Source organism: Rhinopithecus bieti, unplaced genomic scaffold (assembly GCF_001698545.2).
Source record: "Rhinopithecus bieti isolate Rb0 unplaced genomic scaffold, ASM169854v2 scaffold_43749, whole genome shotgun sequence".
In the NCBI taxonomy this organism is placed as follows: Eukaryota; Metazoa; Chordata; class Mammalia; order Primates; family Cercopithecidae; genus Rhinopithecus; species Rhinopithecus bieti.
Window position 1 is genome coordinate 660,096 of NW_016818380.1, and position 27,670 is coordinate 687,765.

At 37.2% G+C, this 27,670-nt stretch overlaps 1 protein-coding gene across 3 annotated transcripts; it reads right to left on the minus strand.

Annotated features, from left to right (window-relative positions):
• Positions 1–469: 469 nt before the first annotated feature.
• SCRN3 (secernin 3) lies at positions 470–27,665 on the minus strand. 3 transcript variants are annotated; one of them, XM_017856965.1, is made up of 8 exons: positions 27,579–27,665; positions 24,975–25,141; positions 23,232–23,413; positions 22,150–22,349; positions 20,013–20,225; positions 7,093–7,255; positions 5,344–5,518; positions 470–2,308 (listed from the first exon to the last, which is right to left on the minus strand). In XM_017856965.1, exons 2-8 carry the CDS (start codon positions 25,131–25,133, stop codon positions 2,138–2,140), a joined length of 1,263 nt encoding a protein of 420 aa, XP_017712454.1. In that variant the 5' UTR covers positions 25,134–25,141; positions 27,579–27,665; the 3' UTR covers positions 470–2,137. The 3 variants fall into 3 exon arrangements, with proteins under 3 accessions (XP_017712454.1, XP_017712455.1, XP_017712456.1); XM_017856966.1 differs by lacking the exon at positions 27,579–27,665 and adding an exon at positions 26,270–26,639; XM_017856967.1 differs by lacking the exon at positions 24,975–25,141 and having other exon boundaries at positions 1,042–2,308; positions 27,579–27,650.
• Positions 27,666–27,670: the final 5 nt, after the last annotated feature.

Here is a 27,670-nt window from a genome sequence, read left to right on the forward strand (position 1 = left end):
ATTTTCAAAACTTGGAAGCAACTAAGATGTCCTTCAGTAGTAGTATATTCAGACAATGGAATATTATTTAGCACTAAAAGAAATGAGCTATCAAGTCACGAAAAGACATGGAGGAACCTTAAATGGATATTACTAAGTAAGTTAAAGAAGATGATATTAAGAGGTCACATACTATATGATTCCAATGATATGACATACGGAAAAGGCAAAACTATGGAGATAGTAAAAAGATCAGTGGTTGCCAGGGGTTGGAGGGAGGGTGGGATAAATAGGCAGAACACAGAAGATTTTTAGGGCAGTGAAATTATTTTGTATAATACTATGATGGTGGATACATGTCATTTTATAATTATCAAGGGCTATAGGATGTACTACATCAAGAGTGATCTCTAACTTGAACTATGGACTTTGGGTGATAATGTGTCAGTGTAGGGCCATCGATTGTAACAAATGTACCATTCGGGGGCTGGGATGTTGATAGTGGGGGAGGCTATGCATGTGTGCTGATAGGGGCTATATTGGAACTATGTACTTTCTGTTCAATTTTGCTGTGAACCTAAAACTGCTCCAAAAAATAAAGTCTCTTTTAAAAAAGAGTATTAGGAGGGGAATTCACAATCAGATTTAAATTTGTAATAGATTGGCCATAGTGACTCATGTGGGTAGAAATAAAGAATAAAAATGGGTGTAGGAGAACAGTTAATGCAATGGTCTAGCTAAAGATGGTGCTAGTTTAGTCTAAGGTGGCAGCAAAGGAGAAGGTGAAAACATGCTGCCCCTAGAGAAGGAAATAAGATTCCCGTAAGTGTAATGAACTGTTTGCCCTTAGTTTCCTCATCTATTAAAGGAGAGAAGAGGAGTATAGGGGTTAGAAGACAGCCTATCACTGAACCAAACTTAAAGCAAACCGAATCAACTGAGTACTTGAGTCAGACATCTTTTCTTTTGTAATGTCAACCCTATATTAGACAAGAGCAGTATCAGGCAGATGATGGTATTTATGAGAGAACTTTGAACACATAACTTCCTGAACACTTTAAATATAATGACCCACTTCTTTATTAACCTAATTGTGCTGATAGTGACTAGTAAATATGATAATGTAACCAAATACCAAAATGGACATTCTAGAAACTCAAAAATACTTAGTGTTATTTTCAGTTGGATTTTTCTTTTGTTTATATTTGCAATTTTGAGTCTTGGTAATCTTTATGTAACCTAAACATAAAGTTTTATAAACTTTAGGAAGATATTACTCATGTATAAAGTTCATAATATATAATGCATTATAGTGTTCAAAATGTTATAATGTTCATAATATACTAATACTTCTATTTCATTGCCACTACCTCATTCTTGTTTCTGTTTTCACTGAGTAAACAGAAGTAAACAATGAGAGACATTTCAGACCCAGCAACAGTATATCCTAAGGTTTTAGTTCTTTTATCTTATTCTCTAATCTCCCAAAGAAGCTCTTCTAAAAATATATCTTATTAACGTAAAAGCCTATTAAGGAGAATGACCCTAAAAATGCTAGATAATCAGAGCTACAAGCTCACTGGTTAGCCAAGTCTTGACAAAGAGCATGTTTGAGTTTACCAAAAGTACATTTGCAGAACTAATATACTGTATTGACAATGTGTAAATCTAGACATTTTTCTTGTTAGAGCTGGTTAATATTTGCCTAAAGCACAAACAACTTAACACTTGAGATATTTTTCATGACTAAAGAAAAATCTGCTTTCTTGATGTAACAGACAAAATGATTTGAGGGTACTACATAATTATAATAAATATAAACCCATGTATCATTTTAATGTTTCTTTCTTTATATATAATTGAATACTTAGCTATTGTGACAAAAAGTTACTATGGCTAAAGAAAATACGCAAGTACATCACCTGAAATAACACCTGTATCCCACGATACATGAATCCAATTCCAATGCTGTTTTCTTTCTGAGTATTTCAGCAACACTGTATGTAGTTTAATAGTCAAGATATCACTTGAATACTATCCAAGAATAATCAGATCTGCTCAAATTAGGTTTTTATAATTTACCAAGGTGAGAGATTCTGACTTTGAAGATTGCTGACCACTGATCACTAAGAACTAATATTAGCTGAACATATGATCACTAAGAACTAACATTTGACTGATAAATTTGAATTTCATCTTTTGCACACTGAGGAAAGAGATTAACAATTTTCTCCACATCAAGATGCTTGTTTTGAAGGATTGATTCCATCTCTCTGAATAGTTCTTTCTCCAGTTTCCTCATGTTGTCCAACATTATTTTGGCTTTTTCCTAAACAATTAAAAATATAAAGATAAATATATATACACATACACATAAATCTAACCAAATTCAACCCACCTCTACAGATAAGGATTGTTCATTCTGGCATCTAATTGTGGTTTGGTTCCCTTCCTGTTCTTTAGAGACAGAAAGAATGAAATTCTTTGGGAAAATCATTGCTCTAGATTGAGTTAATGCATGAATACCAAATTATTTTTAGTAGAAAAGACAAAAACAATTATGAGAGTAGTTTATAAGTAAAATACCTAAAAGACAACAGGACAACAGAAAATCTCATATGAACTGTCTATGTGGAAGGCTGCTGAAAACTGAGGCTGAAATATTTTTATCAATTTAGATCTTTTACGTTTAAAACCAGTATTATCAGATTAATAAAATAGAACAGTAATGTCCAGGAAAAAATCAACTAAAAGAAGACATTTCCTCTATTACTTCATCTTTATTTCAATAAAGGGAGAAAAAACGTCCATGATTCTTAACAGAAAGTAATTTTTAAATTGTTGATGAATCACCATTATCAGTTATAAGGTACTTATTTAGAGAAAAAGTATGTAAGAAAAAACTTGGCCAGGCACCGTGGCTCAAGCCTGTAATCCCAGCACTTTGGGAGGCCAAGGCGTGGATCATGAGGTCAGGAGGAGTTCGAGACCAGCCTGCCAATATGGCAAAACCCCGTCTCTATTAAAAATACAAAAATTAGCTGGGCGTGGTGGCGCACGCCTGTAGTCCCAGCTACTCAGGAAGCTGAGGCAGGAGAATCACTTGAACCTGGGAGGCAGAGGTTGCAGTGAGCCGAGATTTCACCACTGCACTCCAGCCTGGACGACAGACTGAGACTCCGTCTCTAAATAAATAAATAAATAAATAAAGTCACTAAAAAGTGAGCATACTTTTTTTTTTTTTTTTTTGAGACAGACTCTCACTCTGTCGCCCAGGCTAACGTGCAATGGCACAGTCTCAGCTCACTGCAACCTCCACCTCCCAGGTCCAAGCAATTCTCCTGCCCCAGCCTCCTGAGTAGTTGGGATTACAGGTGCCCGTCACCACGTCCGGCTAATTTTGTATTTTAGTAGAGAGGGGGTTTCGTCATGTTGGTTAGGCTGGTATCAAACTCCTGACCTAAGCTGATCTACCCGCCATGGCCTCCCAAAGTACTGGGATTACAGGTGTAAGCCACCTCACCTGGCCTGTGAGCATAATTTTTAAAATTTGAACCATTATGGGGTAGAACTCTACAAAACAAATAAACTTAACATGGACTTCAATATGAAATCGTATGCAGTTTTCATCTGAGGAAATACTACATTTCATACTAGTGAGAAAAAAATGGATTTTGTCTATAAATGGTATTGGAATAATTAGTCACCTTTTGGGAAAACAGAGTTAGAATCCCTACTTCATGAAAGACACAAAAGTAAATTCCAGATGGACTAAAGAACTACATTTTTAAAACACACATATATGTGCTAGAAGTTATATTTATACGGAGGTGAGGCAGGCCTTTTGAAACATGAAATCAAGGTGCCTTACAGCAAAAGACTAATAAATATAATTGACTAAGTTTAAAATTTTTGTCTGACAAAAAAGTTAAATGTCAAACAATAAACTGGAATAAAATTCTGCCTTATTACAAACAGTTAATATTCACATATTTTTGCCTATTTAAAGCAAAAAATATAAAATAAAATAACCCAAAATCAATGGAAAACAGCCTAAGGGAAAAAATAGACAAGAAATTTAAAATAAAATATTCATGACCAATAGACATAGGAGAAGGTTTTCAATCTTACTAGTAATCAAGAAATGTAAATTAAAACTACCAGTAGGACTGACTCTCCCTAAGACACAAAAGAAGTTATTTACAGAGCCAGGACCAGAACCCAACTCTTTCACTCTTCTTCCCTCAAATTCCATTATCTTTCCACTACTTTATGTTGTCAATCAATATTTTATGATTTTTAAGTAAAGTCTAAAATAGTTACAACTTTAGAATTTTATTTAAAATAAAATGTAAATAAAATTTTCAAGTAAAATAGGAAGTCTGGCAGAGCTTGTTGCTTTGAGCCTAAGTGAAATAGTTGAGGGAAAAAAAACCACGTAGCAACAATGCCAACACTGCAGACAAAAATAAATTATTACCTGGAGGAAAATTCATTTAATCCGTTTCAGTGTGAATAGAATGTAAATGTATATGCCTTGACAAAGTAAAAGGAATTATAGGCAAGAAAAACCAGGAGGTAGAAACAGACGAGAAAAGATTTAAGATGGTTAATGTTTTATTTCATTGCAGGCGGTCAACGGATGGATGGCTTTAGGCAGCCCTTCCATTCCCTTCTTACCTATTATTTTTCTTTAGCAAGCTGAATAGGTATAGACATTATAAAATGACCTATCTATCTATACCAGAAAAAAATAAATCCTTATTTCTAGAGAAGAGAGTTTGAGTGATATATTGCTCTTCTATAATGCTTACATTTTAAAATAATGAGGATGTATCACTTTTTAAAAAGTAAAACTAATTATTATTTTAAGTCTCTGAGGTTTTAAGTCACTTTCAATTAATTTTAATCTAGGCCTGTATGATTAAGAACATTACATTAAGAAACCAGGTCAACCGCTCTCCAGTGGCTTTGTAATTTTTGGTGTGGGATATATACTAAGCAAGTTACTTAAACTCTCCTAGACTCAGATACTTTATCAGAAAGTAGGAATCAAAATAGTACCCATTTCATAAAGTGGTTGTGAAGATTAAAGTAAACCATGTAAAAGTACTATGTAAGTGCTCAACAAATGTTAGCTATTGTTATTATGTTTAATGTACTAAATTTCTCTACAAGATTCACAATACATGTATTCATAACCAAAGATAATAATAATACAGCTCTACTATAGTCTGAAGATCTAAACTAATTCTAAACCTATTTTTTAAAAGAAGGGAGGAAAGCTGATACTCCAAAGTTCAAAATACAGATTGAATCAAACTTTATACTTAATGATATAACAAAGAATACAAACTATCTTACCTCATTATTATGTACCACTTCCAATGCCTGTTGATGTTTTTGGTAGAGTGGGTGTCTTCTGTCAGGCTTAAAATGTGACTTCTTTTTAACTAGATCTTCAAGTTCAAATGTTGGTGAACTGGTATCCAATAGTTGTGAAATATGTGGCACAAATATGAAAGGCTTAAAAACAGATCTAGAAGAAAGAGTCTTTATTAAATTATCATGTCAATATATAAAAATATTCAGTGTTATTCTAAGTCTTCCAAGATTCTCTCTAATTAGATGTTTCTGTTAATGATGTTACATACTAACTTGTTCCTGTCACATTAGTTATACCCATGCCTGTCTTCTCTGATACACCGGGATCTCCTTGGGGGCAGGGAACCATACTTTTTTAGTCTTGTGTTCCCATGAACTTAACAGAGGACCTGGCACATAAACAGAGTCAGCAAAGTAATAGTTTGCCTTTCCTACTTCACATTCTACAGTTGGAGGATAAGAGCAACCATTAATGTCATAGACCGAGGATTAGGACTTGGGGTGAACATCAGCGCCAGTGTCAGTAAGGAGGACACATGCTGGGCACAGTGGCTCATGCCTGTAATCCCAGCACTTTGAGAGGTCAAGGTAGGAGAATCTCTTGAGACCAGGAGTTCAAGAACAGCCTTGGGCAACATAGCCAGACCCTATCTCTACAAAAAAATTAAAAATTAGCCAGGCAAGGTGGCATGCACCTGCAGTACCAGCTACTAGGGAAGGTAAGGTGGGAGGATCACTTGAGCCCAGGAGTTCAAGGCTACAGTGTGCTGACTGTGCCACTGCACTCCATTCTAGCCCCGGCGACAGAGCAAGGCCCCGTGTGAAAAAAAAAAAAAAAAAAAAGGAAGACTCAAATGTTTTATTCCATTTTCTTGAAGATATTTTTAATAATATGAAAGGCTGCTACACTAAGAGATAGTGAATATAAAATCATTTCTAAATGTAATGTGCATTTCGTGAGATACTAGTGACTTAAATCAAGATAGTCAACAAAAGTATTACCTAAAATATAACTGGACTGGATGCAGTGGCTCATGCCTATAATCCCAACACTTTGGGAGGCTAAGGCAGGTGGATCACTTGAGGCCAGGAGTTGGAGACCAGCCTGGGCAACAAGGTAAAATCTTGTCTCTATGAAAAACACAAAAATTAGCCAGGCTTGGTGGCGTACGCCTGTAATCCCAGCTACTAGGGAGGCTGAGGCATGAGAATCTCTTGAACCTGGGAGGCAGAGGTTGCAGTAAGCTGAGATCATGTCATTGCACTCCAATCTGGGTGACAGAGTGAGACTCTGTCTCAAAATAATAATAATAATAATTAAATAAAACTGGAACTATTGATATTTTAAGTTTCATATGTATTTTCTAGATATGAGTGCATAAGTAAATCCTGCACAACTACATCATTTAACCTTTGTACTGTTATGAATTATCTAATATCATATCTGAAATCTGAGTAAGAAAATCTACTTTCTTTTCTTGACAATGTTAAATCTATTTGTAGGAAGGAGTAGGGATAACGCATACAAGAAACTATTCACATTTCCTCCCCATAAAAACAGAACAGTTGCGCATATGTGAATGTTGCAGATTAAAGCCTGAACAGAAAATATATTAAAATTATCATCCTAGTTGTATAAGAAAATTTATCCTGACAAAATTATTAACATACTAATGACTTTACTCCATCCCCTGACCCCTTGCTGGTTTAGAGTATTTTGTGGTTCACCTCTCAGGATCAGGAGTCCCTGTAAAGAAGTGAATGCAAGGAAGGCTGGAGTCTTGAGGTAAAATAGAAACCATGCTTGCAGTGGTCAGGAATTCTCCCTCCATATTAATGCCACTTGGTTTATCTCGAAGAATTTCCATCATTGTTTCAAAAGTTATATTTCCTAGGGAAATAATTTTTAAAATCATCAAATACATATGCATATACAGATGCCTTGCAAATATGAACTGCTTTCTCTACTGATAATATATGAGTTATTAGTCTTGACATAAATTAAGAGACTGACTATAAACAAACTTTGTATCAACTACAATTAGATTCATTCCACTATCACAAGAAAGGTATTTTATTTTAAATATAAATATGCAAAGTCTCAAAGCCATTGTAACAGGTAAAAAATTCCTAGAAAAGGAATTAATAATGCAAAATATATTCAATCCCATTGCCCTTACAGAACTTTTTTTTTTTTTTGAGACAGAGTCTTGCTCTGTGAGCCTAGAGTGCAGTGGTGTGATCTTGGCTCACTGCAATCTCTGTCTCCTAGGTTCAAGTGATTCTCGTGCCTCAGCCTCCCAAGTAGCTGGGACTACAGTCATGTGCCACCATGCCCAACTAATGTTTGTATTTTTGGTAGAGACAAGGCTGGTCTTGAACTCCTGACCTCAGGTGATCCTCCCCAGCTTGGCTTCCCAAAGTGCTGGGATTACAGGTGGGAGCCACTGCACCCAGCCTATGCCTGGCTAATTTTAAATTTTCTGCAGAGATGGGGGTCTTGCTATGTTGCCCAGGCTGGTCTCGAACTCCTGGCCTTAAGCAATCCTCCCCCATCAGCTTCCCAAAGTGCCAGGATTACAGGAATGAGCCACTGTGCCTAGTCTTTTGTCTTTAATTGAAAAAATTAAGTAAATATAACATAGTTACTGATGATTTGGATTTAAGTAGACCATTTTATTATTAGTTTTCTGTGTATTCCATCTATTCTTGGTCTCTTTTTCTCTGTTCTTGTCTTCTTTTTAACTTATCAAGTATTTATTACTACAGTTCTCCCATCAGCTTATTATTTATACACTTTAAAAAATCTTATTACTTTCTCTTGATTTACTACAGTTGGCCTTAAATTAGTTCTTTACCACTTACCAATCAATGCAAGAAGGACCCATACAGAACTTAGCTCCAATTACTGCCTATCTTTTGTGCTATTCTAATGCATTTTAATTTCTACTGTGTTCGTCTGGGTCTTCCGAGAAGCAGATGCCACAACATGGGATCAAATATTTTAGGGGAAATGCCTGTGACAGAAAATGGGGAGGGAACCTGGAAAGCCTCAGAGAATCATCAGACTATGATACAATCTGAAGTCTGAATTTAGCAGAGAAGGAAGAGAAGTTGGAGAAGTATCCCAGGCTGCCATGCCATCTAAGGAAAGCCTGGCCAGGCTGTCAAGGAGTCCTTGATGATCCACGTTAGCCATTAGAGGAGTCCTGTGTATCCCTAGAATGGGCCTGCCTTTATCCGCCTGCCGCTCTCAGTCACTGGTCAAAAGCATGCTGTGGAAAATATAGTGCTCCATGAAATCCATGCACAATAGACTTTAAGCACTGCAGCCATGGCCATTGGTTAGGAAGTTATTATTATTTTCAACAATGTTTAGTTTTACCTATGTATTTACTGTTTCTGCTGCTCTTCATCTGCTACTGCGTACCTTGCTTCTATCTGCCTGAAGAATGCCCATTAGCATTTCTTTTAGTGCCAATTGTCTAGTAATTGTTTTATTTCACCTTTATTTTTAGAGGATATTTTCACTAGCTACACAATTCTAAATTAGTAGTTATTATCTTTCTCCATCACCTTAAAGTTGTCATTTTACAGTCTTTAGAATTCCCTCCCTTCTGCTGAAAAGTTAGCTGTCAGCTTTATATTTGTTCTTTGAAGATATTTTTTTTCCTCTGGATGTGTTTCAGATTTTTCTCTCTGTCCTTTTTCCCCTCTCAGAAATCTTACTATATGGGCCTAGGGGTGGTTTCCTCTTGTTTGTCCTTCTCAGGATTTGTAGAGCTGTTGCTTGATGACTTTTATTAGTTTGGGGAAATTCTTGGCCAATATCCTTCAACTATTGCTTTTGCCCTTCCCTATTTTCTCTCTCCTTTCCTGTTGAGTCTCCAATCTTATGTATATGAGACCTTTTCACTGAGTCCTATATATGCCTCTCAGATCCTTGTCTATATTTTCTAAACTTTTATCTCTGTTTGAATTGGAACCTTTTCTACTGATCTTCCAGTTCACTAATGTTTTTCTTCTGTTATACCTAATCTGTTGTTAAATCAATCTATTGAATTCTTAATTTCAGTTATAATTTTTCAGTTGTATTATTTCCATTTGGTTCTTTTACAGACTCCAGTTCCCTGATGAAATTCTCCATCTTTTCATCTAATTATTTTGAATATATAATGGTAATTTTAAAGTCTGTTTCCAATAAAGCTAATGTGTAGACAGCCTATATGTCAGATTCTACCATCTACTTTTTCTCTTGGTTTTCAGTCATTTGGTCTTATTTCTTAGCATGCCTGATACTTTCCAATTGAAGGAAATTTTATAGAGGCTCTGCATGATACTTTCTTTCACAAAGCATTTAATATTCTTCTGGCAACCAGATAGAATATACATAGATTACCTTGATCCAGTGTTGAGACTAGTCTACCCCTTGTTTGTTCTTACTCTTCCTAAGGAGTAGCATTTCTGGGATCTCAATTGAAAGCTTAGGGGTATTTCCCAGGTACCTTCTTCTTGGTTGGCCCTCCAATCAAATTTTTGTCCCTAAGGCCTTGTGAGACTGCCAAAAATCTCTGCTTAGCTTTTAGGGCTCCTAGCAGCTACTTTCTGCTTAATTTCACAGTGTCATGTCTCATCCTACCTACTGCTTAGTGCTGCTTAGAAGTTGGCAATTGCATTAAGAAACTGTGATATAGAAAGTCAAGGTCTTCTCAATATGTAGAGTCTTCTCTCAGTCTTCAGGATCTAGGCTCCTCATCTCTACTCTTTTGTGTACTCTTTTGGGTATTCATCCATGTCTTCCAACAACAGGGGTTTTCTCCCTCCAGATCTCATAGTTATTCTTGGAAGGAAGTTGGTCTAATACCAGCTACTCCTTCATAACCAGCCCTGTGCTTTTTAACACTCCACTGCACTATTATGCCTCCCATTTACTAAATACATCAGTCTCTTTTTACCCTGAAGTAGTACCAGTTTCTTAATAACAGTAATGAATGTGGTGAATCCAGGTAACAAGTACAGTTAAAAAACAAAACAAAACAAAACAGGCCAGGCATGGTGGCTTATGCCTGTAATCCCACCAGTATGGGAGCCTGAGGCAGGAGTATCACTTGAGCCCAGGAGTTTGAGACCAGCCTGGGCAACATGGCAAGTCTGTCATCTATTACAAAAAAAAAAAAATGTAGCCACATGTGGTAATGCATGCCTTTAGTTCCAGCTTCTCAGGAGGCTGAGGCAGGAGGACTGTTGAAACCCAGGAGATTGAGGTTACAGTGAACTATGATCGTGCCACTGCACTCTAGCCTGGGCGACAGTGCAAGACCCTGTCAATCAATCAGTCGATCGATCACAAAACATAGTTTCTGCCAACAGATATTTTTGATACTTTATATGGAAATGTTTAATTATTATATTTCAATTAGTTCTAAAGAAACAAAAAACTTTCACTTAACATGGTTGATTAACCACAGGTATCTCCTTCCTCTCTCTCAAAACCCTAAAATGACAGTAAAAGAATAAAAAATGAAGTAACTGTTAAAAAAAAAAAGAGAGCATGAAAAGCAAGAATCTCCACTCCCCGCCCCACTATTCCCATAATTGGGAATTAAAAGAAAAAGCTCATGGCAAGCCTGTGTCCAAATTGTAATTCATAATATTTCAAATTAAAACTGACTTCCATATAAAATAATATAATGTTCTGCCCTCAGTTAATTATGCAGGTTACCATTTTATGTTAATGACAATAGATTTATACAAGTCTACATTGTCTTATCCAGTTTCTCCACAATATAGCCATTACTTCAAAATCAAGAAAAATAACTTATTGAATTTATAGATAACTTGTTACAGAAGCAATATATTTCTGTTAGTTTTGAAAAACACAGTAAAGAAGGTGTGCCTAAAAGCAGCCCTTAATATTAAAACTAAACAATAAAGCAAAAACCTGCCATCCACACCTATATATCAGGCACACAGTTTCAACACCTAGTGAGCCTTTAAAATGATTCAAATCCAAATTCCTACAAATGGCAAGTTTTAATAAAAACAGTGTCAGAACCATAATACTGTGATAATACAGGTATTATGAAAATACTTTCTGTATTCGAAACCTACAATTCTCAAAATGAAAGGAGGATTTACATGATCACTTGAGTAGGATAGCTATAAGTAATCCACTAGCAAGCATTGAATAAGTACTGAGACTGCAGTGGCAGGGTTCAGTAAAATAAATGCAAAACACAGGGTGTAAATTTCATTGTAATTTAAGCTAGTTATTTAAAATACATGAGTGAATATAGATTCAATTTGGATATACATGCAGCACAGTTAATAGCTATCAGGTAGGGATAGTTGGAAAGAAGAGAGGCAGGCTGTTCTATCTAGAAAATCATAGGAAAATTAACTATAATGTACTGGTAGACAATTTTCTGTGAAAGTATTAGAAAGACATATTCTTTTGTCAAAGCACAGAAAGCTAGATGAACTACACTTCACACTTGAGAAAAAGTACGTTTCATGTCAGATGCATCTATTCCTATAATCACATATGTAATTCAAATCTATGATTCAGTTATTCTTAAATATAACTGAATTATTATTATGATACAGTAGCTAATTGGCTTATAATTATTTCTATCTTTTTTCCTTCCTTTTGTCCAATTACCCTAAACCTTAGAATTCTTGGCATTTTCCTCTCCATCTTAATTATGCATTGTTGTTCTTTATTTTTAAAGAATATCTGCTAAATGTATTTCCTGAGCCTTTAAATTTATTACTAGTAAAAAGTACACAACAGTGATCTTTGTTAAACTATCTGCAAATTACAATTTAATTCAAATCAACTAACAATACTTTAATTTATTCAATACTTACTAAGAACACACAACATAGTGAATTAGGTGCTGAGAGAAAAATATGACAAATAAGAAAGTCCATTTTTTTCAATTTCATAGAGAAGAGCACAAACACTGGTGGTTTCTTCATTTGTAAAATGAAGATATCTATTTCACATGGTTGCTTAAAGAATAATATAATTAGGCCGGGCGTGGTGGCTGATGCCTATAATTCCAGCACTTTGGGAGGCCAAGGTGGGCGGATCATGAGGTCAGAAGTTTGAGACCAGCCTGGCCAACAAAATGAAACCCTCTCTCTACTGAAAATACAAAAAATTAGCTGGGCGTGGTGGCGGGTGCCTGTAATCCCAGCTGCTTGGGAGGCTGAGGCAGGAGAATCACTTAAACCCGGGAGGTGGAGGTTGCAGTGAGCTGAGATCTTGCTACTGCACTCCAGCCTGGTGGACAGTGCAAGACTCCGCCTCAAAATAAAAAAAAGAATAATATAATTAAATCATTTAGTACAGTATCTGGGCCTTGATAAAAGCAGTTAATAAATGGGAGTAGGTGTTGCTGCAACAGCCACTCCTGATCTACTTTTTTTTTTTTCTTTCTTAAATTTTGAGTTCTGGGATACGTGTGCAGGACGTGCAGGTTTGTTATATAGGTAAACGTGTGCCATGGTGGTTTGCTGCACATATCAACCCATCACCTAGGTATTAAGCCTCGCATGCTTTAGCTATTTTTCCTGATGCTGTCCTTTTACAGTAAGTCAAAAGTTAAAATCCTTAGTATAACATGCTTTAGCATTTTCTACATACTTATCTATCTACATGGGGGAAAAAGATAGTTTAGATAACCTATTTGTAAAACTATAAACTAACATTAAGAAACTTTACAGAAAACTTTTCATATTATAACATGTTCTTTTGGAAATTAAAATATAAATATTAACTACTTTGAAAACAATAATGTAAAGGCATTCTACAAATATTCTGTCAAACTTTTTCCTTTTTTTATACTGAGATTGGATTTATTTAAATAGCTGTATTAGCACCAAACAACATTAATAATAAAAAGTAAAAGAAACATATATACAGGGGAATGTACTTATAACATCATGTAAAAAAATCCGGCCGGGCGTGGTGGCTCAAGCCTGTAATCCCAGCACTTTGGGAGGCCGAGATGGGTGGATCGATCACGAGGTCAAGAGATCGAGACCATCCTGGCTAACACGGTGAAACCCTGTCTCTACTAAAAAAATACAAAAAAAAAAAAAAAACTAGCCGGGCGAGGTGGCCGGCGCCTGTAGTCCCAGCTACTTGGGAGGCTGAGGCAGGAGAATGGCGTAAACCTGGGAGGCGGAGCTTGCAGTGAGCTGAGATCCGGCCACCGCACTCCAGCCTGGGCGACAGAGCGAGACTCCGTCTCAAAAAAAAAAAAAATCCTTCGCCACTTCCTGTGTACCTATCAATCAAAGACTGAAAATATCCAAGAGCATCAGCTTTATTCTAGAATCTTACTCTATTTTTGCTACAGGTTTGAGTTAATATCTTGAATTTCAAGTGGATAGGAGTGCCTACCTCCTGAGACTACTCCTACCCCACGCTCCACCCTCAATCACCACCACCTTTTGGGTGAAGTTCTAAACCCAGGAAGGGAAGAGGATGAGTTGTCCTCTCAGACAAAGGGAGATGCAAATCATCCCTCTGGGATGGTTAGGTTATTATCTCCGAGGAGTTGATTCTTCTAAAATGGAAAACTACACTCTTTACCCTCAAATCTTCCATCTAGCCTATCTCTACAAATGGCATTTCCAACTGTTCATTGGTTCCCAGCAGAAACCTGGCATTCATTTGTGACATCTCTCTCTCTCTCTCTAACCTTCACTCCAATTAATTAAGTCCTGTCCATTCTGCCACAAAAGTATATGCCAAATCTGTCCACTTTGCTCCATCTCCATGCCACCACTGCCATTTCTGGGCTGGCTAACCTTTATGAAAATTAGAGAAAGGAGCCTCTTCTTTGGGGCAGATAGTGGGGCTGGATTTGCTTGGTGGCCCTGGACCCCAGACCAAGCCATCCTGTACTGTTGTAATCAATTCCTTAATGTTTTGGCCACACCCTCATAATAATTAGCATATAATTTGTTTAATGAATACATGAGAAGCAAATATCAATCACTGACTGATCCATCTCAGAGTAGTTGCTTTCTGACTGCTTTATAGAACCATTTACCAGCCAGGCACAATGACTCGCACCTGTAATCCCAGCACTTTGATAGGTCAAGGTGGGCAGACGGTTTGAGCCCAGGAATTCGACACCACCCTGAGCAACATGGTAAAACCCTAGCTCTACAAAAAAAATACAAAAATTAGCCTAGCATGGTGGTGCACACCTGGAATCCCAGCAACTCAGGAGGTTGAGGCACGAGAATCGCTTGAACCCGGGAGGCAGAAGTTGCAGTGATCTGAGATCACGCCACTGCACTCCAGCCTGAGTATCAGATCGAGACACTGTCTCAAAACACTTTTTTTTTTAATAGAAACATTTTATCCTTCAAGTGAAGGAGGGTATATTAGTCACATTTTTTATTAGTAGCATGACCCTTTTAGCAACTATCTGCCACTCAGTAATCTAAATAAAACTTACTTTGCTGGAATTATTCAGAAGCAAAGGAAAAAAATACATTGGAAGTTATTTTTTAAGAGTTAGTAATAACCCAACATGAAAATGGGAAAAGGATACATTAATAAACAACTTACAAAGCAATTACAAATTTTCAGTAAATGTAAGAATATATCTAATTTCACTAAAAAAAATTAAAATTCTAACATGCCATTTTTTTCTTTTTTCTCTTTGTGGGTACATAGTAGGTGTATATATTTACATGCCATTTTGCCTACAAAATTTATAAAGGTTGAAAAAACCCTCTATTGATAAGCATGTTAGAAAATGGGTACTCCAATATTGTTGGCAGTAATTTAAATTTATGTAACTTTTCTGGTGGTCATTTAACAATGTGTTTCAAAACCTTCAAATGTGCATAAGCTTTGACCTGATATTCTACTTCTACAAACTCATTTTAGAAAATAGTCATGGGGCTGGGCGCGGAGGCTTGGCCCGGTGCAGTGGCTCACGCCTGTAATCCCAGCACTTTGGGAGGCCTAGGTGGGCGGATCATTTGAGGTCAGTTAAGACCAGCCTGGCCAACATGGCAAAACCCGTCTCTACAAAAAATAAAAAAATTAGGCAGGCGTGGTGGCAGGCACCTGTAATCCCAGCTACTTGGGAGACTGAGGCAGGAGAATCGCTGGAATCCACGAGGCAGAGGTTGCAATGAGCTGAGATGGTGCCACTGCACTCCAGCCTGGGGGACACAGCAAGACTCTGTCCCAAAAAAAAAAAAAAAAGAAAGAAAAAAGAAAAGAATAGAAAAGAAAATAGTCAGGGGTGTGAATATAAATAAACTATAAGCATGTTATATAATTTCAATAATGAAAAACTAAAACTAACCTAAATAACAGGGATTTGATAGCTAAAGTATGATTCATGCAATCTTTATTATACAATGATTAAAATACTACCATAAAGAAATAACAAAATAATAGGATACTACACATCTGTTTTAAAAAATGAGAATGTTCTGGCCAGGCGCAGTGGCTCACGCCTGTAATCCCAGCACTTTGGGAGGCCGAGGCAGGCGGATCATGAGGTCAGGAGATTGAGACCACGGTGAAACCCCATCTCTACTAAAAATACAAAAAATTAGCTGGGCACAGTGGCGGGCGCCTGTAGTCCCAGCTACTCGGGAGGCTGAGGCAGAAGAGTGGCGTGAACCCAGGAGGCAGAGCTTGCAGTGAGTCGAGATCGAGCCACGGCACTCCAGCCTGGGCGACAGAGTGAGATTCCGTCTCAAAAAAAAAAAAAAAGAGATTGTTCTGTTCTGTATATATTGAAACAGAATGATCTACATTATATATTGCTAACTCATCTACACTGTATATTGTTAACTAAAGTTATGTGGAGAAAAGTGTAAATAGCATGAATAGCATGCTATCATTTCTGTAAAAAAAGAAAAATTACATATTTGTTTCATTAAGCATATATCATCTCTGGAAGAACACATAAGGAACTACATATGGGAAAAAAACTGAATATCTCGGGACAGGGTAGGAAAGAGAGACTTCATTGTATAATCTTGCGTACTTTTGAATTTTGAATCATATGCATATATTAATTTTTATAAGTAAAATAATATCATAGAATATTAAATGACATGGGAAGGAGTTCTACTTTCAATGGGGCTAAGTGAGCTCCTATCAGGTCAATCGTCCTGCAGATAACTATCAACTTGGGACAAAATACAGAAAAACAACTACCTGAAGGCTCTTTACAATTAACAACCGAAGTAACATTCTGGAGGAAAGCTGAAAGTTGGGAGACAGAATGAAGCATAGGGTAAGTTTATTTTTGTTATGGCTTTGGCTTGAGGGAAGCCCATGGTCAATGCTGTGTCATTTTATGCAGGCAGCAATAGAAAACCTTGGTGTTTCTGGCCTGAAGAACCAGACCTCCACCACAAGCAGTAGAAAGTGAGGGGGCAGGCTGGGTGCAGTGACTCATGCCTGTAATCCCAGCACTTTGGGAGGCCTAGGAGGGTGGATCCTGAGGTCAGGAGTTCGAGACCAGCCTGACCAATATGGTGAAACCCCATCTCTACTAAAAATACAAATATTAGCCGGGCATGGTGGCATGCGCCTGTAGTCCCAGAATGAGTTGAGATCGTACCACTGCACTCCAGCCTGGGTGACAGAGCAAAACTCTGTCTCAAAAAAATAAAAAAAAATAAAAAAAAGAAAAGAAAAGAAAGTGAGGGGGCAATCCCATAAAGGAGAGTCAGAGAGAGAGAACTCCCAAATTCTGTGTAAAAGAATTGCTCAAATCTCCATCTGATTGCTGATTAAGCATGTGTGGGGCAGACTGCAAACAGCTCAGCTAAGGATAAAAGAGCTAAACTGAAATTTGAGTTGCCAAGCAGGAGACAGAATTTGCAGGCTGAGTACAACCAACTAAAGTATCTGCTAAAACAAGAATTATCTATTTGTTCTTAGGTGAGTTTTGGTGTTTTGTAGCTTTCAAGGAACTGGTTCATTTCCTCCATGTTACTGTATGTCTGATTATAGTTTTGAGCCATCTTCTGTGGGCTAGATTCCCATGTCAGTTGTTTACAAAACCTTTTTGCAGTGCTCTTTTACTGTCCTAAAAGAGCACTATCCAGTGGCCAGTATGGAAACTGAGCAGTTGTCTACTCTATAGGTTAGCTCTCAAAGGCTTTGGTGTGCTATTTAGGGTCAGATACACCTATGTACAGCTTAGGGTAGGCCCAGGTATTCTTATACAACTTCATGGGATTTCTTTCTTGAGCTACCTCTGCTTCTCAGTTCTCCCTGACGTTCTGGCTTCCAGGGATCCCCCTTCCAGGTCCTCTAGCTAGAACAACAGAGCCTTGGTGGTCTCCCTTCTTTGCCCAACTGCTTCCCACATCTGGGTCTGCCTCTGAGGCCAAGAGGCAGGAAAACAGAGAGAGGGCAAAAAGCAACAGAATTTCTCCTATGGTCTTTGGACCACAATTCCTCTAGTGGGAGAGAATTCCCTTCCCTTAGAGTTTAGATGCCTCCCAGCAGCTGCTACCATCATCACATAACCATCACAAGATTGCAGATTCAGGACTGGAGTTTGCCTGGGAGCTGGGACGAGACAGAAAGAAAGCAGCAAAAAAATTAATTAATTCATTAATTAAATTTAGTTAAATAAAAATTCCCAGGAGATTTCTCCCATGCTGTGTCTTGTTGGTGTCCACCTTCCCTCTCCTCAGACAAGAAAAAGAAGGTATCTCTTGGAGCTCTTTCTGTTGACACCCAGAACATAGTTCTGGGATTCATGCTGTTTAACACTAGGCTGGAAGAAATGAGAAAAACAATAACAACAACCACAACCATGAAACTCACTCCTGGATCATTCCTGCTTTGACTCTGCTTTTTTTGCCCTGCTGACTGCTCCTTTTTACTTTTAAGACTCCTCAGAAAGCTGCTCCATGCATTCTTTCCAGATTTTTAGTTATATTCAGAGAGAGAAAGACAGAGTAGAGTTTACTTATTCCATCTTACCTGCAACCAGAACCAGCCTCCATTAAATGTTAAGGAACTATACTCTAATTATTTAATTTTAATTTTAAAAAATTTTGAGACAGAGTCTGGCTCTGCTGCCCAGGCTGGAGTGCAGTGGTGCAATCTCGGCTCACTGCAACCTCTGCCTCCCGGGTTCAAGTGATTCTCCTGCCTCCGCCTCCCAAGTAGCTGGGATTATAGATGCCTGCACCACACCCGGCTAATTTTTGTATTTTTAGTAGAGACGGGGTTTCACCATATTGGCCAGGGTGGTCCTGAACTCCTGACCTCAAATGAACTGCCCTCCTCGGCCTTCCAAAGTGCTGGGATTACATGCGTGAGCCACGGCGTCCAGCCACTCTTTATAATTATTATTATAAAGATGCTAAACATGCTTAAGGATTTTTTTAAAACTTGAAAGTAAAGAATAGAGAAATGGGAGTTATACAGAAAGAACCAATGGAACTTGTAGAGATTAAAATTATAATAAATTAAAATATTACTAGATGAGATTAATAGCAGATTAAATGCAGAAGAAAAGATGAGTGAACTTGAGGACATAACAGTAGAAACTATCATAATAGTCGTAGAAGCTACATCTTCACCTGAACCCCCATGTAACAAATATTTTCAATGGCAAATACACGTAGATTCATTATAGCAGATTTCCCATTTGGATGGGAAATTGGAGTAAAATATAAACATTTGTCATATCAAATATTCATATAATGGGTATAGAAATACAGGTATGCTGGGATCTTGTCTGGTTTACTGGTTATAAACCGTGTTTGTTTCTCACCAGGTAGCTCCAGGTGAGCCCCCAAAATGAATGTGGCTCAGAGTTCAATCTCTTACAAGAAACTGTATTGATCCATATCCTGGAGCAGCAGGCAGCTCAATTCCATCCTAAACTCTGGGTAGGGAGTGGACTAGCATTTTTCAGATCGTAGCCTTAATAAGGAGTCCAGTTCCTGTTCCCCAAATGTTGATCTTTTTCACCTATACACGTACATTCTCATGGATGTTAACACTCTAGCGTCTAACGTGTGCATCTGGTCCGGAATCCCCCAACTGACATGGAGATGAGGAGGATTGTGTGGGCCCTCTCTTCATTTTTGGTACCTGGTGATTTTCTCTTCTTGTATTTGAACTTAGCTATATATGTCTTTAATGTTTAAATATTTTATCCAACATTTCTCAAGTTTTGGAGTGGAAAGAGGGAATTTGTATATCTGCTCAGTTTGTCTTCTGGCCAGAAATTCTATATATAAGAAAATAATCAATAAGAGTACTACCCAAAAATAAATAACAGCAGCAGCAGCAATAGTCAAAGAAGCCTGTCTCCAGGTTGCAGTGAATTCTCAGAAGAAAAGTAATCTCAATTTTGTTTTAAGAATATTAATAAGAACTGAAAAAATGCATCTGAGCATGGAAAATCTGAACTTTACCTTCAAAAGAATCATGACCCTTTCACAATTGTATAATACTTATCTCAAAAAATAGCTTTATGACAAATAAATAGTTTTCATTTTAATAGAACAATCTTTTTACTAATTATTAATTCTCCAAAATAGATTTTGTCATTCCCATATTACATCTACATAAAACATAGTTTGTCATCCTAATATTATTTATATGATAAAATTACCTTTGTGCTTCTTTAGAAGCTTGTAGCCTTCACAGTATCTGCCTGATGAAGTCATCATCTTGGCTGTGTCAAGATAGGAATATGCTGCAGCAAAATCAAACTCCTTTTTACCATCCCACCAACCTTTCCGCTTAGCATAGTTTCTCATGTCTGGGTGTTCCCGGTCAATCTTGGTTGTTATGGAAAGCTGATTAGAAATATTACGAACTCCCTCTATTTTCAAAGAAGAGGAGAAAGAAGAAAAGTCATATTTAACATAAAGCACGTATCTGTACATTATGATGCCTAATCACTATGTAAATGCAAATATAGACTTCTAAATTTTGTGCCATGGGCATCTATTACATATTCAAAAAGATAAATGAATTATTTTAAAAATTAAACTTATTTTGAGATAATTATAGATTCACATGCAGTTATAAAAAAATAATACTGAGAGAAACTGTGTACCCTTCACCCAGTTTCCCCCAATGGTAACATCTTGCCAAACTGTAGTATAATATCACAACCAGAATATTGGTATTACTATAGTCAAGATCAAGAATACTTCCATCACTACAAGGATCCTTAATGTTGCCCTTTTATAGCCACACCTGTTGGGAGCAAGCCCCCCAAAATCTGGCCATAAACAGGCTCCAAAACTGGCCATAAACAAAATCTCTGCAGCACTGTGACATGTCCATAATGTCTACATTGTGCCACTGCTTACTGCAGCCTCGACCTCCTCGGTTCAAGCTATCCTCCCCACCTCAGCCTCTTGAGTAGCTGGAACTACAGGTACACGCCACCACACTCAGTTAATTTTTGTATTTTTTGTGGAATTGAGGTCTCACTATGTTGCCCAAGCTGGTCTCACACTCCTGGGCTGAAGTGATCCTCCTGCCTCAGCCTCCCAAAGTGCTGGGATTATAGGCATGAGCCCAGCCAATAATTTTCCATCTAATAAATAATTCCCTATCATTTAACAATTTAGTTCTTGGGCTTAGTTAGTAATAGAAAGAGAAACCAGTTGGCTAAGTTAATCTACAGCTAGACAAGGAGACCCAATGAAGGTGTTCATTTTAGATGGCCAGGTGGGGCTTTTTCAACAAAACGTATTTATTAATTTCTCTCTTGCACGTAGTACATTTAATAAAATAAAAGTGCTCAATGGTATTATCAAGCCAATTATCACAAAAAGAAAACTTCTAACAACGTTATACATTAATAAACATACATGCAAAACATAAAACAAAATGTCCATCAAAACAACTGGTAATGACCTGTTTCGAAAAATAACACTCAAATCCTCCAAAGTTCAAGGCTACCTTCATGAAGCCTTTCTGAACTCCTCTAGTTCACAATAATAAGCTTTCTATTCTCTAAATGTTCAGAGCATCTATGTGTCTGTATCATTCATGCACCATTTAACATTTTCACATGTGTATCTTATCTCTCTAGTAAACTAGGAGTCCAGGAGTTAAATACCCAAGATGGACATGATTATGCTTAAACATAAGGCTATGTTCTAGTGACGAGATTCAAGATGAAAAGCTTTAAATTCTAGGTCTTTCATTTACCACCTTAAATCACTTTACATCTCTGGCTTTCCTCACCTGAAAAATTAGAGGAATATACGATCACAAAGGAAATGAGAATGAAAAATCAAAGCATTCTAAAACAATTAAATAATGTTGTTTTATTCAAAGATATCAAACTTCTGTGTTTTACTATTGTATCAACATAGCTTTTCCAACCACCAACTCACAAACACCTGTCTTTAATCCCACTCTCATTTCCTCACCTCCACACTAAAATAAGATTTTGGAGTGCAGCCCAAAGTTTAAAGGAGAAGAAATTGTAAGGGATTATTAAAGTGAAAAAGTACGATGAAACGGCCAAGAGCTGCAGCAAAGAAAGTATATACAGGTTATATGAAATTCATATTCCCAGAGGTAATGCTACCTTTTTATATTTTTCAAGAAAGTTCTTTATGGCACTTTTTCCATTGTTCTTTCAAAGTTTTAAATTTCCCTTACAGTTCAATCTTTCATTATACTAGATTATTAATCGTGGAAGCATTTAAATGCAGTACCTATAGGTAAGGGTATATTTTATTAATTGCAAAACAAGTTAAATCACAAAAAGTTGTCCATACCTTGTACTTTTTCTGCTGCCCAGTACTTCCCTGCAGTCTCCAGAATCCAGGCTTCATTCCTATCAGCTATTAGGAAACTGTTGTGATAGCTAAATAGCATCCTACCCTCTGTGCAATTTCCACCCTGGCCATATTTTTCTAATAAGTCAACAATGACATTGAGGGCTTTTTCAGCTGTATCAGCTCTTTCAAGGCCAAGTCTAAAACAAAATATAAAGTTCTCAGATTAAAATAAATTTCCATTATTTTTGTTAAATAATTTCATGCTCATGAGATTTTTTAAATTCCCCAAGTAAAATTTCTTTCAAGTTAACAGATGAAATGACATCTAACTTTGAAATTTTTCCTTCTGAAGTCAGTTTGGAATCATGGAAACAAAGTTTCTAGAGTCAAACAAACCTATCAAATTCGAAGTTGGTAATTCACTGTCAAGTTACTTTATCTCTGAACTTCAGATATCTCATTTGTAAAATGAGCATGATAGCCCATGAGGTTATTGTGATAATTAGTTAAGGTGTGATTAAAATATGTTAGGCACTTCCAATGAATCATAATTTCCTACTTCTTCCCTTCTCCCTAATAATAATATCTGAAAGCTGGCATAGTGCCTGTGCCTGTAATCCCAGCTACTCAGGAGCTGAGGCAGGAGAATGACTAGAGGCCAGGAGTTCAAGACAAGTGTAAGCAACATAGCAAGACCCTAGTCTCTGAAAAAAAAATTTTTTTTTAATTAAAAATTAGCCAGGTGTGGTGGCACGTGCCTTTGATCCAAGCTACTTGGGTGACTCAGGTGGGATGACTGCTTGAGCTCAGGAATTCAAGGCCATAGTGAGCCATGATCACACCATTATACTCCAGCCTGCATGACACAGTGAGATCTCATCTCAAAAAACCAAACATTAATTAATTTAAAAAACCAAACAAAACTGAGAGTCATGAAATTGCATGCGGTACTTTAAAACATTTTGACACAAACTGCAAAGTATCAAAGCCCCTCAAAATAGGAAAATAAAACAAGTAAGAGTTACACAAAAATTACAAATTAGAAAAGGTCTATAGCATAAAACGTAACAAAAAATAACCTGACAAGGTCCATTCCTAATAGTGCTTCTTCATCACAAACTTCTTCTCTTCCCCATACAGCTTCATTCCCAATGCAAACTCCATGCTCATTGGCTCCCATTTCTGCCCCCCACAACCATGCTGGGCGACTCAGGACAACAGCGTACGTTTCAGGAACTTGATCAATTTCTATATACGTACACTGTAAAAAAAAAAAAAAAGGTCATAGCAAGAACCACAAAACCAGACAAGTTATCAAAATCCAGAATTTAAAAAAATCAGTCAGAAGACAAGACTGTTATGAAAGAGGTAAAGGAAATACAAGTAAATTGAAATTTTCAATAATAAAGGCATTACCCTTAAAACATATCCAGAATAACCCGAAAGTATTTATTCATTCAAATATTTGCTGCGCATTTCCTATTATAAAACATTCTGCCAAGAGATATGGTAGTTACAAAGATGAATCAGATAAAGATCTCACTTTTGAGAAACTAAAAGTTGTACATTAATTAAGATAAAATAAAGTATAAAGTATTAGGGTCATGAGGTGAAGACAAGGTGCTACTGAAGCTCAGGAGAAAGATGGTCTCTAGCTGTAATATCTTGAAACATTTTTGTAGATGTGTGAGTTGAAGCCTAAGGAAGTAGTTCTCAACCTCAATATCCAGTGTTTCTTAATTAGTGATATAAGTACCCATCTGGTAGCCTTCAAATACAAGAGTTTTGTCATAGGAATCTCACGTCACATTTTGAAGTCATCTATTAGGTATGTCCACAGCAATGAAAAGAATGAGAACCACTGGTTTACAGGACAGGCTAGATTTACATCTGAAGAAATAAAGTGGAAATGGTATCACAGATGAATAAGTGGTCTTAGCAAAAGAAAAAAACATGACATAGGATACAGAAAAAAGTCTAATATTTAATATGTTTTAATATTAGAATATCAATAAAATAAAATCTAAAAAGTATGAATTAGCAACAATAGCATAATTTGAAGCTCTCATTTTAAGTTCCACATTAAATGGGTTTTAAAATAAGTTTTTAAAGGTCTTTAGCATAAAGACCTTTAAATTAATTTAAAAGGTCTATAGCATAAAACGTAACAAAAAATAACCTGACAAGGTCCATTCCTAATAATTAATGTGTATACTAGCAAGTGACTGCATAAAATGTATACTGATAGTGTTAACATAGGGCCTAAAAAACCTTTTCTGATGTGTCATAAAACTGTCATTCCCAGAGTCTGGGATGACTTTCCTATTCTACATCAAGAAGAACCTATACCAATTCAGAATCAGAATCCTTTTTGTCCATCAAATTCCAGCGAACTCCAAGCCACATTAAATGTTCCTTCTCTTCTGCTGCCACAGCATGCTACTCTTACTTAAATTTAGCATTTAAACCATCCAGTTTTATAATGGGGTATAATGCATACACATCTTATTCCTATACTAGACTCTAAGCTCCTGGAATAGTCAGAGTCTTGACAGCTGACTTTAAATCTCTTGCCCTATCTAACATGCTTGCATATGGAAAGCATTCAAATATTTATTCAAAGAATGGATAATTTTATTATTATTTCAACTTCCTCCAAATCACCGAAATAAAAGATTACAGTTTATTTCTGACTCATTTATTTTTCAAATGTAAATTCCTCAATTTTAACTTTTATAGTTTCTTCCAAATTCCTATTTATAGAAATAACTTTATGATATTTTTTAAAGGCATATTGCTAACAAAACATTTATTTCACCTACCTTAAGATGTTCTCCCAGGTTATCATGAACTGCAGCAGGAAAATAAACTACCTCTTGTACTTCATCACAGAGTCTATCTGAATTTTTTCCAAAAATAATCCTGTTATCGACTGTTGCTGGAGGTAATGCCACGAAAGTGTCACAGGAAAAAGGTTCCATTTTTTAAACTAAAATTATACAGATGTTTTAAAATAAAAAAAAAAACTGTAAGTATATAAAAACAAAGAGTTTTACTCAATGACCAAAGGATATTATTGTCATATTTAATTAAGGATGTTCATTAAAGCTTTGATTTTTTTATTTTATTTTTTGGAGACAGGGTCTAGCTTTTCACCCAGGCTGGAGTGCAGTTATACAATCAGGGCTTACTGCAGCCTGGAACTCCTGGGCTCAGGAGATCCTCCCCCTTCTGCCTCCCAAAACCCTGGGATTACAGGCATGAGTGACCGTGCTTGGTTGTTCATTAAAGTTTTACATTTTGTATACTATAGCCTAAAAATCAGTAAGACTATAACTTGGGACTCAATCTTGTACTACAACTCAATAAGAAAATGGCAATGAAAACTACCTTCTTATAGTTTATAATTCACATTTATTCTCTAAGACCTTTCTCTCCTAAAGTCTTCCCTGAATTTCCTTTCACTATTTCCACATTTGGGAATCCCTGTACCTAGCTCTATTGTTGTAAAGGCTAGATTCTACTACATTTGTGTATATGTAAGTCCCTTTACTGGACAGTGAGATCCTTGAGGGCTGGGAGTATGTCTTACTAATCTTTGTATTCTCATTGCTGGAACTTGTCTTATGGAAAAAAATCTTACGTGTCCAGTGCTTCCTCAAGGGGAGGAAGAAGGGGTTTTATTTGAGCTGGGAAATAATACACACAGATTATAATTCTGATGAGACTGAAATTTTGAAACAGACTCATTGATTCAGACAAAAATATGTCAATATAATTTCAAATTGTTGGCATTTCTAGGAGAAAGTTCACATATTTAATTTATAAATCGCAATTATATACTTTAATATCTAGGTTACCTCTTCAGTTGTAATTTGGAAAATCTTAGATCTTCACTTACAATAGAACACCTAAAGATCCTTATTTCGCTGCCAGAATGGACACATTGTTTTACAGAGTTTCCTTCTTTCCTTCAATAATGACAAAACCTTAGAATGGCTTTACACAGGCAGATGCTAGCAATTTAAAAACAAAATTTAAATATAATAAATGTTTCCTTAAAAAGAAAACAAAATGACTAAAGAAAAACTTCAGCCTGAAACTCCTAAGGGTTTACCTGTTCTCCTAGTGAGAAGTCTGATGTCTTGATGGCTTCTGTTATTTTCTTTCTGTGTTTCAACCCTTATGTCCTGGATCTCCTTGTATTTGTGTTTTATAGTTAGTTCCATCACTATATAATTTTGGCAGACTATTTAATCTCTCTCTTCCCTATGCCTTCTGCCTCACCAGTAAAATAAAAGACACTGTTTGATGGGCTGTTAGAACTTAATAAGGCAACATGTAAAGTGTTTTGCACAGTGCATAGAACATATTAGATATTCACGTGAAAGCTGTTATTGTTATTATTTGGTAGGAGAGAAAATTTCTCATAAAGTCTTATTTATTTTATTTTATTTTTTCTGACAGTTTAACTCTTGTTGCCCAGGCTGGAGTGCAATGGTGCAATCTCGGCTCACTGCAACCTCCGCCTCCCGGGTTCAAGTGATTCTCCTGCCTCGACCTCCCGAGTAGCTGAGATTACAGGCGCGTACCACCACACTCGGCTAATTTTTTGTATTTTAAGTAGAGACGGGTTTTCACCACGTTGGCCAGGCTGGTCTCGAACTCCTGACCTCAGATGATCCACCCACCTGGGCCTCCCAAAGTGCTGGGATTACAGGCGTGAGCTACCGCGCCCGGCTTAAGTTTATTCTTAACATTACCCTGATAGAGAACTTGGTTGGTGGGTCACCTGCGGCAGTAGCAGCCACGTCCACTCAAAAACCTGGAGTCCCAAGGGCCATCAAGCTGCAATAGGTAATCTGAGCTGCCTAACTGGGGTCGTAGGGAAAGCTAAGGAAACTTGCCGCCTGGTCAGAATGGCACTTAGCCCATTGAGGAGGTGAAGCCTTGAGAGATTTTACTAACTCCTAACGTGTATTCGTCATTCAGTAAGTCTTTATTGAACGTCTTTCGGCGCCAGCACCGTACAGCTGGGGCAAGGGCCTCCGTTCTTGCAAAGCTGTCTCATTCTATTTCACGCGCTCTTAGTTCAGCCGGCGCTTTCAGAAACATATCGTTGGATTCTCGCAAACGTACTACAGTTAGGGCAGGAATTATTATCTCCATAACACAGATGAGAAAAACAGTGCAGAAAAGTTTTTGCAGCTCGAGTCAGAGTTCACAGAAAGTAACTGGCTCGAGCTTCAAGCACCTTTGGTCGAAGGGCCGCCGCGGTCCACCCCGCACCCCGGCCCTGGGCGCTCAAATCGCAGCCAGTGCAGCTGGGCTCTGCAGCCCCTCGGTCAAGCAGTATCGCGCCACAGTTGGGTCTTCCCGGTTTCTGTCTCAACAATGCTCCCCGCTCCCCCGTGCACGCCCCTCACCTGGCCTCCAAACTACCCGAAGTGACAGGTGGACGGAGGGAAGATTGGCCAGTGGAGGCATCAGTTGCCGGAAGCTGTTACCTTTGACCTCG